Source organism: Callospermophilus lateralis, chromosome 3 (genome assembly GCF_048772815.1).
Source record: "Callospermophilus lateralis isolate mCalLat2 chromosome 3, mCalLat2.hap1, whole genome shotgun sequence".
Lineage (NCBI taxonomy): Eukaryota > Metazoa > Chordata > Mammalia > Rodentia > Sciuridae > Callospermophilus > Callospermophilus lateralis.
This window is the reverse complement of record NC_135307.1, coordinates 175984559-176001187: the sequence shown is the minus strand read 5'-3', so window position 1 is coordinate 176001187 and position 16629 is coordinate 175984559. Positions and strand designations below refer to the sequence as shown.

At 34.5% G+C, this 16629-nt stretch overlaps 1 protein-coding gene across 1 annotated transcript in view; it reads right to left on the bottom strand.

The window, feature by feature from the left end:
• The window catches only part of Itch (itchy E3 ubiquitin protein ligase), a 127489-nt gene that overhangs the window by 21282 nt on the left and 89578 nt on the right, over positions 1–16629 (bottom strand). Inside the window, exons 13-16 of the mRNA XM_076851715.1 lie at positions 14171–14255; positions 9369–9497; positions 2270–2342; positions 1764–1835 (exon numbers count right to left, since the gene is read on the bottom strand). Coding sequence (XP_076707830.1) covers positions 1764–1835; positions 2270–2342; positions 9369–9497; positions 14171–14255 — 359 coding nt within the window. The remainder of the gene's footprint in view (positions 1–1763; positions 1836–2269; positions 2343–9368; positions 9498–14170; positions 14256–16629) is intronic.

Genomic DNA, 16629 nt, shown 5'->3' with positions numbered 1-16629 from the left:
ACACCACACATATAGAAAACACATTAAATTTCCATAACATTTTATATGTTGTACGTATCTGTATCTTTGTGTACTTTATACATATATAAATTTCTTTTTTTCTTTTGATACCAGAGATTAAGCCCATGGGCACTTAACCACTGAGTCACATCCAATATCTTTTTAAAATATTTTTAGACAGGGTCTCAATAAGTTGCTGACAATGTCTTTGAACTCCCAATCTTCCTGCCTTAGCCTCCCAAGGTGCTGGAATTACAGGTGTGCACCACTGCACCCAGCTATATAATTTTCTTTTAAATAGTGTTATTCTTTTCTGGGGGGTCATTTTGGGGATTGAATCCAGGGGTGCTCTACCATAGAGCTATGTCCCTAGTCCTTTTTATTTTATTCTGGAACAGGGTCTCCCTAAATTGCCAAGTTTGGCCTCATACTTGCAATTCTCCTGCCTCAGCTTCCTACAGCTGGGACTACAGGCTTGCATCACCACATCCAGCCTATTTCACAGCTTAACACTAGCTGTGTTCCAAGTTATGTTCCAAAAAACCCACTCAACACAGACTAATTACTCAGTGACAAAAGGGTGATTATGAATATGAAAACTAGAAATAGGCAAAGACTAGGGTATAGAATGATCTTGGAGACTTACATCAGATCAAGGGGTATGACCACAATTCTCTAAATGGTGTCAGTCAAGCTCTAAGTCCCACTAAAAAGTTGTCTGCTCCTACAGAGCAGGATGCAAATTGGCTTTCCCTTTTAATGTTAATAATTGAGGTTCCTTTAGAAAATGAACACAAGTATTTCTAAAAGCAAGTAGCCAGCTACTGCCAACTATCTCAATCTCTTTCCCCTTTGCATTCAGTTACTTCTTGAGTTGTTGCTACAACGATATCTTGAAAATAATCACTTCTACAGTTGATCTTAAACAAGGATTAGCCAGATGTTTTCAATTCAACACATTTGCTCCCATAGGCATGGCCAATCACTTAACATTTAGTTATAGTTGGTTGTTAGTAATATCTTCAAGATAGGGCTGGGGTTGTGGCTCAGCAGTAGAGCGCTTGTCTGGCATGTGCAAGGTCCTGGGTTCAATCCTTAGCACCATATAAAAATAAATAAATAAAATAAAGGCATTGTGTCCAACTACACCTAAAAATAAATAAGTATTTTTTTAAAAAAGTAATATCTGCAAGATAAAGTTGATTGATTGATTCAGGTTCTGGGGGCAAGTAAAAAAAAATTGTTGACTATTTTGGAAATCTAACACATCCTTTATCAGATACTGCCATCAATGACCATTTATTTTGTTTCCTACATCTAAATAATTTTTAATTGTAACAGTAATATGTTTATAATAAAAATGTAAGTAATTCAGAGTGTAAAAATGAAGTCATCCCATCTCCTTTCCCACTCCACAATGTTCATATGGATATTTCAAGACCTTTGCCCATTGATAGCCTATTTCCCAATTTTTACATCTATTTCAAATCAAACACCAAACAGCATAGAAATGGAAATCAGAAACTCACTAATCACTATGAGTAACAAACACTGAGGCACACAAGCACACGCGCGTACACACACACACACATACACAAGACTATGTACATGTTCCTACATGATAAATACTAAGGTAGTCTGTAATGAGATTAAATTTAAAAATTCAAGAACTCCAAACTCAAGTTCAAAACTATTTGGGTTAAACTGTTAACACCAAAAGGTGGCTCTGGCTTAGCAGAACTACTCAGTACACAAGACAATACCTGCTGAAAGGAATCCTCAAACAGTGTTTTTCTTGTTACTGTAATCTTTATGTGCTGTGGCATGGCCAATTGCTGAAATATAAGAATGATTTAAGTCAATTCTATTAAAATTACCTACCAAAAAACAAAAAGGGAAAAGTCTTACTTGTTTATAGAAACAAACAAACAAAAAATAACATGAATTTATATTCAGTAGTGTTTACCAATGCATTTGTGAGTATTCATGCTGATTACATATTATTTGATATAGGAGAAACAGAAAAAAAAATCTTATGCACAATGCTTACTTTAGTGACTCAAATAAATCTTAATTTTATTTAAAAAAAACTAATTGATTCTTCTGGCTTCTCAGTTAATTAGAGGATTTTGAAGTTTGGGGAAGGAGGTTCTAATGTTTCCCATTTTACCTGTTTTTCCAGGAGTTAATCATTTTGAAAACCACTGTGTAATAATATAAGTAACTTAATAAATTAAAGTAAGTATAGAGATACAGTCCCAATACTAACCTGGCACCAGAACCGGAAATACTGAACCTTTGCCTTGAAGTCCCGAACATAGGCTATCTGAGGTCCATTGTCTCTGAGGAAGAACAAGGGTTAAGTGACAAATATGGCTGCTTGTAAAAGAACGCTGAAAGAAAGCAAACACCCCACTCATTTCATAATTTAGGGTAAAACACAAAAATACTCAGAATAGCACATTCCAAACACAAAATTTGTTGTTATTGAATGTTTTCCCAGGTTCAATTTTTAGGAAAAGACAGAAATTTTGATCTTGCTGAAGCCACTGTTGTGGATTTTTTTATATATAGCCAAACCTAACAGGGCTGGTTAAAGGAAGTTCTGAGAATGCTATCTATGCTTTTTCCTTAAATAAAACTCTTCATAGTCATGTAGGCAAGACTGCTATCTAGGATAAAGACTGTTTCTCAATTCATTCATATCACTTCAAGTCTGGCTAAGGAGCTCTAAATGGAAATGTCATAGGAGACTTTCATAACAGAGAGCTGGAAAGGGAAATTTCTGGTTTTGTTTTTTCCCATTCCAATTTTCCCTTTCTCCATATTCCAGTATGGGAGTGTAGACTTTGACAGAAGAAGTTTCACAGCAGCTATCTGTCACAGACCATGGGCTGATATTGAGGATGGAGACCAGGCTTTGGATGGTAGGACATAAAGAAAGAAACCTAGGACTGGGGCTATGGCTCAGTGGCAGAGTGCTTGCCTGGGATGTGCACCACATTAAGAAAATAAATAAAACAAAGGTATTGTCTCTAAGTATAACTAAAAAATAAATATTTAAAAATAAAATAAAGGTATGTGGAAAGAAGAGGAAGGGAGGAAGGGACGAACCTAGATCAATATGATGTTCTGGGGCTTCCCAGCTAGCCCTGGGCTTCACACCAACTGGTTTTCTCCTTAGCCTACCTTAAATTTCATTTTCTAAATGTTGAATGTATTTCAGTATAAAAATAAAATTGATTTAATATATTGACTTTGTATCCTGTGACACTGTTAAATTAACTTACTAGTTCTAATATATTCTAGACTCCTTAGTATTTTCTATATATGTTATCTGTGTGTGGTGAAGGGGAGACAGTTTTACTTCTTTCTTTCCAATTTTTTCTTTTTCTTATCTCATTGCCATGGCTATAACTACCAATACATTGTTGAATGACAGTAGTGACAAGTAAACATTCTTGTCTTATTCTTGATCTTTTGGAGTACTTCATCATTAAGTGTGATGTTAACTATAGTTTTTTGTAAATGCCTTTTTGTGGGTAAGAGCTTTTCCAGGTAGCTAGGGCTTTTTATCATAAATTTGTTTTGTATTTTGTCAAAAGCTTTTCCTGAAATGACCATAGGTTTTTCCTCCTCTAATCTATTAATATGGTAAATTTTATTGATTTGGATATGTTAAAACTTTCATTATTGGGATAAACTTCACCTGATGGTAGTAAAATAATCCCTTTTATATCTGGCAATTTGCCATTATAATGTTAAGAATTGTAACAGCTATGTTCACAGAAATATTAATAAACAAATTATTAGTCTTATTTTGTTATACTTTTCTTATCTGGTTTGGGTACCTGGATTATAGAAACTTCATAAAATGATTTGGGAAGTGTTCCCATCCCTTATGTTTTGTGGAAGAATTTCAATAGAATTGATGCTATTTATTATTTATAAGTTGGATAAAATTTACCAGTGAAGCTGTCTAGACCAGTGTTTTTTGTTGTTGTTGTTGTTTGTTTCTTTTTCTTTTTTTTTTTTTTAAAGAGAGAGAGAGAGAGAGAGAGAGAGAGAGAGAGAATTTTTTTTTTAATATTTATTTTTTAGTTATCGGCGGACACAACATCTTTGTTTGTACGTGGTGCTGAGAATCGAACCCGGGCCGCACGCATGCCAGGCAAGCGCCCTACCACTTGAGCCACATCCCCAGCCCCTGTTGTTTGTTTCTTTATCGTGCTACTAGGGATAGAACCCAGAAACCCTGTAACACTGAGATACAGTCCTTATTACTTTTCATTTTGAAACTGGGTCTTATGAAATTGCCCAGGCTGGCCTCAGACTTGTAATCCTCCTGCCTCAGCCTCCTGAGTTGCCGAGATTACAGGTATGTGTCACAGTGCCTAGCTGCAAACCAAAATTTTGTTTATGGAAAATTCTTTAATTATGAATTTCATTTTTTTACTAGATAAAGGTCTTTTGCTTTAATACTAGTAATTTCTATTTTTTCTTTTTTCCTTTATCAAGCTTACTAGGGGCTGTCAATACTATTACTGCTTCTCAAAGATCCTTCTACTTTTGATTTTTCTACTGTTTCATTTCCATTTCATTGATTACTGCTATTATTTTTATGTCCTTTCTTGTACTTACTAGGAGATTAGTAACTTTCCTCTTTCTAGTTTATTAAGGGGGAAGTAGAAATCACTGATTTCATGCCTTTCTTAATTTTCTGATCTAATCATTTAGAGCAATTAACTGTCTTCTCAGGATTACTAACCTAAATCTCACAGACTGTGATATGTTGTACTTTCATTAGGATTTAGTACAAAATATTTCCTAATCTCTCTTGGGATGTTTTCTTCCCCCTCCCTCACCTTGAGCCACAATACACATGGATGTGTCTCAATGGATATTTTTTAAATTCTTTTTCTTTTTTTTGCAGTGCTAAGGATTAAATCCAGGGCCTTGTGAATGCTAGGCAAGTACCCAAGAAGATACACTCTTGCCTGAACTATTTTTAAAAGATGGAGAGAAGCAGCATAATTCATAATAATGAAACTATGGAACCAGCCTAGGTGTCCATCAACAGATGCATGGATAAAGAAAATGTGATGATATATATATATATATATATAAAAAATGAAAGTTTATTCAGCCATAGAGAAAAATGAAATTTTCTCATTTGCAGGAAAATGGATGGAACTAGAGACCATCATGTTAAACAAAATGAGTAAAACTCAGAAGGTTTTAGGTTATTTGAAGGGTTGTATTTTTTTCCTCCTATGTGGAAGCTAGAGAAAAAAAGGAAAAGAAAGGTGGGGCAGATTTCATGAAAATTAAAGAGAGATCAGTAGAGGAAAGGGATCAAAGAGTTGGAGGCAGGGAGGGACAGGGAAAGTGCTGAGGAGTGATTGGCAAAATTATATTGTTATATTGACTAACTTCTCACTGAGACATTCATTTAGATTTCATGCAATTATTGAGATGTTTAGGTTTAGGTCTAACATTTATTGTTTTTTTTTTTTCTTGTATTTTTTTGTTTTTCTGTTTGTCCTTTTCTGCATTCTTTTGGGTTATTTGAATATTTCAGTTTACTTATTATTACTAACCATCTATGTGTCTACATAGGCATACACATGAAAATAAATAAATAAAAAGATGGAGATAAATGTACTTCTACTTTTATAAGCCACTATTGTTTTCGGTTTTCAAGTTATATGTACCCAAACTTAATTATAACTAAAATGAATGATACAACAATATCTATTTATTTATTTCCATATAAATTATCTCTGCAATTTCATTAATACTCAATTGGCCTCATTTCTCAGTTTTTGCTTTAAATATGAAAGCTTTTAATATGCATAAGTATAAAAGTAAATGATAATGGGAGGGGGCATGCAGAACTGCCTTGATAAGAAAGTCACATAAACGCTAAAAGAAAACTATAAACAAATACCTCTTACCAATACAGATACAGAAATCCTCAAGAAAATATTAGCAAAAACTTTTTGCAAAATATTAAAAGGATTAGCATTTTAATCCTTTTGATGAAGTTGATAAAGTAGGATTTACTCTTGGACTGAAAGGACAGTTCAACATATAAAAAAATGAAAAATGCCACATTAGCAGAATGAAGAGGAGAAACCCACATGATCATCTCAATTGATGCAGAAAAAGCATTAAACAAAATTCAATACCGTTTTCATGATAAAAAATACTCAACAGATGAGGAATAGAGGGAAACTACCTCAACATAATAAAGGCTGTATGTAAAAATCTCACAATGAACATCACATTGAATGTTTAAAGAATGAAAGCTTTTCCATTAAGATTAGAAATAATATAAGGATGCCTAATTTCATCGCTTCTGATCAACATACTATTGTTAGTTACAGCCAAAACAATTAGGCAAGAAAAAGAAATCAAAGGCATCCAAAATGGGAAGGAAGAAGTAAAATGATCTGTTTGCAGATGATATGACTTTTTTTTCTCTTCCTTTTCCTGATACTGGGACCCAAGAGTGTTCCACCACTAAACTACACCCCCAGCCCTTTTTATATTTCATTTTTGAAATGGGGTCTCACTAAGTTACCATGACAAGCCTTAAACTTGGCAAACCTTCTGCCTTAGCCTCATGAATCTTTGGGATTACAAGTGTGCACCACTGTGCCTGTATATTGATTTGATCTTTTGTGCAGGAAATACTTTGAAGATTCCACATAAAAAAGCTGTTAGAATAAGCAAATTCAGAAAAGTAGTAGAATATTAAAAAAAAAAATTTCTTTTATAATAGCAGCAAAAATAAAATTCTCAGGAATGAAATGAAGGGTAAAAGACTTGTCTATCAATTAAAAATAAACAAGTAAATGGAACAATATCCACATTTCATGGATTAGAAGAATCAGTATTGTTAAAATAACCATACTACCAAACAGATCTATAGATTCAATGTAATTCCTATGAACATCTTTGTAGAAATAGGACAAAAAAATCCTAAAATTAGTACACAATATCAAGGAATCCCAATAGCCAAAATCATCTTGAAAAGGAAGAACAAAGCTAGAGGATTTATACTTCCTAATGTTAAAACATACTACAGAGCCAGTAATCTAAACAGTGTTGCACTGGCATAAAGACAGACATTTAGACCAATAGAATGGAATATGGAAAGCCCAAAAAGAAACCTTCACCAACATATTGAATAATTTTTTGACAAGGCCGCCTCCATGGTTTGGATATTGAATATCCCCAGGGTAATGGCATTAGGAGTTGCTCTGGATCTTTAAGATGTCAGACCTACTAGGAGATCATTACATCATTAGGGGTGTGTTCTCAAGGGGGACTGTGGGATCCAGATTGTACTTTCTTTCTACCCACTTCAAGAGATGACTGTTTGGGCTGGGGTTATGGCTCAGTGGTAGAGCACTTGCCTCACATGTGGAGACCCTAGGTTTGATCCTCAGCACCACATAAAAATAAATAAGTGAAATGAAGGTATTGTGTTCAACTACAACTAAAAAATAAATATTAAAAAAAAAAGATGACCAATTACTTCTACATATTCTTCCACTGTGATATACTACCATCTGCCATGAAGTACTGTAGGCAAGTGGCGGTCCTCATTCAGCCTGTTTAGACTCTGGTCAAAACTGAGTGGAATAAATTTCTGTACTAAGTAGCCTATGTCAGGTATTTTATTAAAGTGATGGAAAGCTGGCTAATACAGATGCCAAGACTAAGTAACAAAAGAAGAAGCCTTTTTATCAAATGCTGCTAGAAAAACTGGATATCCACGCATAAAAAATTCAGATTGCACCCTTATCCAATATCATATACAAAAATTAACTCAAAATGAATCAAAACACCCAAATGTACAAGCTCTAACTCTACAACTCTCAGAGGGAAACCTAGGAGAAGAAAAAACCTAGATTTGGCAATAATTTCTTGGGAATGACACCAAAGACATGGGCACCAAAATATAGACAAAATGGACTTTATCAGATTTTCAAGCTTTTGTGCAAAGAGCACTATCCTAAGTAAAAATGGGAGAAAATGCTTTTAATTCAAGTATCTAATAAGGAATTAATATTCAGAATATAGTCACCCATGGTATAATGATGTTTCAGTCAATGACAGACCACATTTAAGATAATGGTCTCATAATGCCACAGCCATCTTTAATATCGTAGCACAACATATTACTCATGTCTGAGGTGATGCTGGTATAAACAAACTTACTGCACTGCCAGTCATAGTAAAATATTGCACATACTATTATACACATACTATTATGCACATACTACTATGCATAGTACATAATACTTGATAATGATAATAAAAAACTATGTTACTATTTAATGTATAACCAATAACAAACAGTATAACACAATGCCTTCAATCATTATTTTAACTGTACTCCTAGTTATATAATAACAAAGAGTTTACTGTAAAATAGTATGCCATGTTATGCTGGCAGCAGCCTCACATATCTTGTGTTTACTGTGTCTCTTGATTACATCATTTTATCCTGCACTTGATTTAATCGGGTAATCTGTTCATCATGGCCCCAGAAGCAAAAGACTACATCATCTAGGTAGGGTGTGTATACCACACAGCCTAGATTCACAGAAAGCATGTGGGTTTGTCTAAGTATACTCTTTTGTTCATACAATGATTCATTTCTCAGAATGTATCCTCATCATTAATCAATTCATGATAGAAAACTAAAATGTAACCCCAAACCCCCCAATGACTTGATTAAAAAATGAGCAAAGAAAAAAAAAATGGGCAAAGGACAGTACATAGAGCTCTATTGGCAAGCCAACTCAAGAAACAGTAAGAAGGTGGGTATTGTGGTGCACACCTGTAATCCCAGCTACACAGGAGGCTAACGCAGGAGGCTAAGGCAGGAGGATCCTAAGTTCAGGGTAAGCTGAGCAATTTAGTGAAACCCTGTCTCAAAGAAAATAAAAAGGGCTGGGGTTGTAACTCAGTGGTAGATTCAATGCTTAGAAATAAACACACACACACACACACACACACACGCACACGCACACGCCCGCACTCACAGTGGGGGTGGGGGAAAGAAATAGTGAGATTTCCCCTTCCTTGCTAATTCAGATCTTTGTCAAAATTAATTATCAGGCACAATGGTGAATGCCTGAAAGCCCAATAACTCAAGAGGCAAGGCAGGAAAATGGCAAGTTTGAGACTCGGTAACTTAGCAAGAGCCTGTCTCAAAATAAAAAATAAAAAAGGTCTGGAAATATAGTTCAGTGGTAGAATGCCCTTGGATTCAATTACCAGTAACTGTCCCCCGCCCCAAAACAGAGAAATTTATTTTATTTTCAATCTACAATGTTTGGAATACTTACAGGGCAGATTTTCCTGTGCGTGGATCTATATAGGTAGTTGTTCTTTTATTGTGGTCTACAAAATATGGAATTCCATCCACTGTGAATCTCATTTCCCAGCCTTCAGGTAACGGCTTTTCATTTAACTGACTACAAAACATAGAAAAAAAATATAAACAAAGATTTTAAAAGAGTTGTTGATTTGTCAAGTACAGAAACTAAAAATATCCATAAATATATATTAATGTAGTATAAAATCTTTTAGAAAACAATTTGGTGTAAGATTTTCAGTTGTGCACTAGACACTCTATTTGGACATCCTATGTATACGTTAAACACATCATTAGAACTTAACATTAAAAACCACTCAATCACCCCTCAATTTTCCACCATATTCTTGGTCTACGCTCTTCTATCTGCTTCATAACCCACCTTAAACATCTCATGATTACACAAGTTCTGCCCATTCTGTCTTAAAAGTCTTTATCTTCATCCCTATTTTCTACCTCCACAACCATTCTTACTCTGGGCTTTAATTGTCTTTTGTTTAAACATCCAACAGTCACCTAAATGGGTTTTCCTCCCTCTAGTCTCATTCTGCTCTGGCTCTTATATTGATATGGCTGACAGAGTATCTTTCTCAAATAAGAGATTGTATCAAATTAGTTCTTCCTTTAAAGTGTTATACCACTGTTATACCACTTCCAATGTTAAGTTCTATATTCTTCCACCTGGCATTTACTCAGTTTCTATACCTTGGCCTTGAATGTTCCCTTTTACATTTTCTCTGCACCCAAACTTCTAAATTCTTTACATAAATCCTGTGATTTCATGGAATATGGCTAGTCATCATTTTCCCAATCAAGACATGATCACTCTCATCTCCAAGTGAAGCCTTTGACCCAAATCTCTATTATTCTTTTGTTAAGGCAACTCAAAAATTTTTTTTAAATTAAGTATTTCTATTTCTTTAACACCTATCTTTATATCTTGAAAATTTGTGATTTAGGAAAACAACTAAATCTCTCTAAACTCCATCTTCTTTTGCTGGGTGCAGTGAAACATCTGTAATACCAGGGACTTAAGAGACTGAGGCAGGAATATGGCAAATTCAAGACCAGTCTCAGCAATTTAGCAACTTAGCAAGACCCTGTCTCAAAACAGAAATTTAAAAGGGCTGGGGATGAGGCTCAGTGGTAAAGTACCCCTAGGTTCAATCCCCAGTTCTAAAAATAAAATAAAACAATTTTCTTTATTCATAAAATGAAAATAACAATGTTTATTTAATAAGATTATACGAGGAATGAGGTAAGTAAGAAGTTTAGTATAGAGTAATGCCTCATATTGTAATTATTATTATTCCTCCTACTACAAGAGATTGATGACTCTTTCCTGAGCATCTCAAAGTACTTCCTATTTATACAACTAGCAGAGCATCTAACACATGTTGCAGTATTTGTGTTTGACAACAACTCCTCCCCCTTGCAAATATTATATGAAATTTAGAATAGGAATTACATAATTGACTTAATTTTAATCTGTTAAACACTTAAAATAAGTGAGGTATTAGAATAAATAAACCTAAAACTTTTCAAAATATTATACTAGAATAAATAGGGAACTATGGAATACCTCTTTTGTTGTCTTTATTTGTGTATCTGACATAATGGTAACCAGTCTTTTTAGCTGGTTAGGTGTAATAAATGTTGCAATATTTATCCATATGTGCTCGTTCATTTTTTTCTATTTTACAGATTCAATTTTATCATCTGGTGGGTTTGGTACAAAAAAGAACAATAGAAATGTACAAGTTCATATCAGAAAAGAACAACAGGAGGATCTGGAGTCATTTAGGCATTCAGCCACTATTGCTCTTTATAGTGTCACTTTCCTCAAGTGTACTTCTGCAAAATAAAGGGCTATACTTCAGAAAAACCACTGTTTCGAACCACATTTTGTAAACTACATCAAAAGATTAGGAATATCTAGCTGTATGCATATAATTGAATACAAATATCAAATAAAATAGATTATCAAAAATACAAAAAAGTTTTGTTGAAATTTTGGTTGAAGGACAGGCTCAGTAACAAGTTGTCTTGAAAACAAAATAAATTAGAACTAAGTCAACTTATTGAAATATTATTCTACTATTTAGCTCTAAATCTTTAAAATTAGATCAAGGGTGAAAAAAATTATAGAAAGATGCTTGCTCAATTCTCTCAGTACCAAAGTCTGAATCAGAGTGTTCTATCACTGAGCTGTATGTCCCTATCCCTTTTTATTTCTAATATTAAGATAGGATCTCACTTAGATGCTCAAGCTGGCCTTAAACCTGCCATCTTCTGCCTTAGTCTCTTGAGTAATAGGAATCACTACTGTGCCTAGCTTGATTTATTCAATTCTATCCTTAGATATATTTTTTTAGCGGGGTGGGGAGTGGGGGTGGGGGGGGTAGTGCTGGGGATGAAACACAGGGCTTTGTGCATGCTAGGCAAGTACATAACAACCAAGCTAAATCCCCAGATCAAAGATAAAATTTTTGAAAGAAATTAAAAACATCTCATCTTTGAAAATCTTAATTATTTTTTCATGTAATTGAATATATTCAAATTAAACATAATAATTCCATAAAAAATAATGTCATCTGTTGGTACCCAAAGTATATATATTTTACATTTAAAGAATATCTTTAGAACAAAAATTATTGAAACACGTGTCATGAGGAATTAATCATTCCCAAGAGAAGTCTGGTCTTTGTCCTCAACTACTGGGAAGTGATGTGATGATAGAGACCTGGGACATACTACATCAGTTTTGACTTCAGGAGGAACTTGAAAATAGGTCTTATCCCAAACCTCCAGGTAGGGATAAAGACAAAGATGTCAGCCAAGAGAGAAGAATATGATCAAACCCAAATAAAAATTCTAGATACCAGAGACATCCTGTTCAAAACTGAACATCGGAGGCTGGTAGCATGCTTGCCTTGCATGTGTGGGGCACTGGGTTCAATTCTCAGCACCATATAAGTAAATAAAATAATAAAATAAAGGTATTGTGTCCATCTACAACTTTAAAAAAAAATACCGAACATAAATATATATTGTTCCACACTGTTGGATATCTAGAACTCTCCCAAACTCTGCTCTATAAATCTCTTCCTTCTGCTGGTTCTATTTTATATTCTTTCTTTATGACAAACATGGTTGTTGAGTATAAGGTTAGTGTAGATATGAATGAATTCTGAGTATCTCCAGTGAGAATTTGTAGGCAGCTGGTCTGAAGGGGGAATTGTCTTGGGGACCCGCAAACTTGTGGTTACTATCTAAACTGATTGTACAATTTGCCAAATTCCTTGCATAATGGAAACATTTGGCAATCTGATAAATGAATGGTTTTATAGACTGTTACAAGTTGAATGTGTCCCACCTCCAAACGCTTAAGTTATAGCTACCAGTACCCTGGAATATGACTTTATTTGGATAAAGGATTATTGCAGATGTTTCAGTTAAGATGATATCATATTGGCATATGGTGGGGGGGGTGGTCACTGGCTCTGAAGAACAAGTGTTCATATAAAAAGGAAATTTGTGAACAGAAATGTATACACAAGAAGCCATATGAACACTGAAATAATGCTGACAAGCCAAGAATTGTAAGAAACTAGAAGTAAGGTCTGAAATAGATCTTTCCCTAGTGATAGCAGAGGAAGCATGGTCTTGCTAACACCTTGATCTCTTGAGTTCTAGCCTCCAGAATTAAAGACATTAATTTGTTGTTTAAGCTACTCCATTTGTGATAGAGTTTGTTGCAATGGCCCTAATAAACTAATACACAGACTATTATGTAATGTTACTAAGATAAGCAATGTACTCATAGGTGCCACTTTGGTGTAGTTATTAAAACTTTAAAGACAAATTTGTGAGTGTGTCGCTTTATTAATACATTAACTAGCAAGTTCTTTTTCTTTCTTTCTTTCTTTCTTTTTTTTTTTTTGGTACTGGGGATTGAACGAAGGGCTTCACAAATACTAGGCAAGTGCTCTACCATTGAACTCTACCCCCAGCCTTAAGTTGGGTGGGGTTTTTTGTTGTTTTTTTGGGTTTTGGTACCAGGGAATGAACTCGGGGCATTTGACCACTGAACCACATCCCCAGCTCTATTTTGTATTTTATTTAGAGACAGGGTCTTACTGAGTTGCTCAGCACCTTGCTTTTGCTGAAGCTGGCTTTGAACTCGCAATCCTCTTGCCTCAGCCTCTGGAGCCACTGGGATTACAGGCATGCGCCAACATGCCTGGCTTATAATTCTTATAATGATGTATGCAAAGAATATTTTGAGATATCTACAACAATCACAAAATGCTTTTTCAAACCTTGTGATTTCTTCTGGTGGCAAAGTCCTAGGCACTGCTAATTCTACTAGGTCATAGCCTTATACCCATAATAGAAGGAAATAATAAATTTTAGGTAAAGATTAGTAAAACTGAGGACATATTTTTTCCCCTGTAAGACACATACCCCAAATTTTATCCAGTAATCACAGATTAAGAAACCCTGCTTTATACTTACTCATCTGATTTTACTACTAATAAATATATAGAAGTGAATATTTGAACATAAGACTATTTTCATGTATAAGGAGTATTTTTTCAGACTTTCAAGAAACTCTTAAGCTTTTCACTACATGAAAGTAAAAAATTTTCTCCATTGAATAGAAAGGAGATCAATGTTTAAGGCCTTTGAGGAAAGAATATGCAACTGAGTCAGAAATAGGTAAGCAATTTTTAAAAAGTTATAAATACACTAGTAACTAAAAGTTCTTACCCTTGATTTCTGGGGTCTTCCCATTGTGTAATTCGAGTATTGTGGTTGACAAAATATACTCTGCCATTGCTATCAGTTCTCTTCTCTTTATTATACAAACAAACAAACAAACAAACAAAAACAAAACAAAACATTAATGTTGGCATAGTCTTTTTCCTGAAACTAAGACAAAATGAACTGAATTTGCCCATCTCATTGCATTGTTGATTTTGTAGTATCACATCTTTTAAAAGGTTTAATTTATTCTTTGACTATTAAATACAAATTAACTAAAGTTATAAAAATAAAATTACATCCCAGAAGCCAGACTTAAATCAATGTCCTACCCACCGGACCCTTCAGTTCAGTCAAACCAATAGCAGCAAAATAAGTTTTTTAGCTTCTTACATATGATATTTTTAAATTTTTTGTGGTGTTGGGAATTGAACTCAGGGCCTCACACAACTAGGCAAGCATTCTATCACTGAGCCATACCTTTAGTTCAAAAAAAACCTTTTTTTTTTTTTTTTTTGGTATTTTTAGTTGTAAATGGATCTTTTATTTTATTTATTTATTTATATACAATACTGAGGATTGAACCCAGGGCCTCATACATGCCAGGCAAGTGCTCTACCATTGAGCCACAACTCCAGCCCTCATTTTATTCTTTTTTTTTTTTTTTTTTAATGATCAGTTTTAGAGAGAAAGAGAGAGAGAGAGAGAATTTTTAAAATATTTTTTAGTTTTCAGCGGACACAACATCTTTGTTTGTATGTGGTGCTGAGGATCGAACCCAGGCGCACCGGCTTGAGCCACATTCCCCAGCCCTCATTTTATTCTTAATAGCTCCAAGAAGTAGACAAGTTTTATTCATTCATTCATTCATTCGGGTACTGGGGATTGAATTCAAGGGCACTTGACCACTGAGCCACATCCCCAGCCCTTTTTTTTTTCTTTTGTATTTTATTTAGAGATAAGGTCTCACTGAGTTGCTTATTAGCGCCTTGCTTTTGCTGAGGCTGGCTCTGAATTCACAATCCTTCTGCCTCAGCCTCTCGAGCCCTTGGGATTACAGGTGTGCACCACCATGCCTAGCAAATGGTTTTATTTTTATTCTGAAGATAAAGAAAACTTAAAGAGGTTAAGTGACCTACCCTCAACCCCCATAATTATGAAGTAGAGATAATATGGAAACTCAGATCTACAGAGATTTTTTTCTCACACTACATTACTATATCACCTCATTTCTTTCTTTCTTTCTTTCTTTATTTATTTATTTATTTTTTAGTTTTCAGCGGACACAACATCTTTGTTTGTATGTGGTGCTGAGGATCGAACCCGGGCCGCACGCATGCCAGGCGAGCGCGCTACCACTTAAGCCACATCCCCAGCCCCATCACCTCATTTCTTAAACATAAGTGGGAGTTGGGGGTTAGGGTAATAACTTATTTTGTTGGTATATGTTTGGCATTATTCAACTAAGATAGACATTATTTATTTCTTTCTACATACCTACTTATTAACTTAATTATTTTGCTGTGTTGGAAATAAAATCCAGGGCCTTGTGTATGCTAGGCAAGCATTCTATCACATAGCTACACACTCAGCTTACACTGATTCTTTTTAATGATTTTGTTCCTTAATATAACCAGTTCCAAAATCTTGAATGTTTATTGTAACTTTCTATATACAAGCTGGGCAGTAGGGCTCAATTATTTAATTACTGCATCTAAAGTTATTGTTCACTGGGCACAGGGTCACATAGCTATAATCCCAGCTATTCAGGAGGCTATTCAGGATCCCGAGTTTGGTGATAGCCTGAATAACTTAGCTAGACCCTGTCACAAAAATAAGAAGGGCTGGACATGTAGTAGAGTGCCCATAGTTTCAGTACCCAATACCACTGAAGAAAAAAAAAAAAGAAAAGAAAAGAAAAACAAACAAAAAAACCCTGCTGCTTATTCCCCACCTGCCTCTTGCTTTACTATTCTTGTTTTCTTATTCCCATTCCTCAAAATTGCCCCTGCCTGAGCTTTCCCTATTAATATTCAATATTAAGCTATCTTTAAACTATAACTTCTCTGTTTTATTACCAATTAATTCTTCAAAAGATGGGATTATTTCTGTATCTGAATTTCTTTGACTACATGCCTCAAAATGAATACTAAATTGATATCCATTTTCCAAATAACACATTTAGATCCTTTGGATCTTTCTTTAAACAACATATTATAGAATGAGTCTTCTCTTTATTATACAAACAGATTATAACTTATTAAGTTAGTATTTGGTAACAATTATATTTGCAGCATTGATTCTCTGATATCAAGTAGCAGTGATGTTATGGGTTACAATGGATACACTAGTGAGTATTAAGAATCCACTTCTGACATTTCAGCTACTTTCTATATCAGCTAAGCCTAAAACATAAATAGAACTGCAGTTATGCACAGTATACAGAAAATGAGATTCTGTGACTG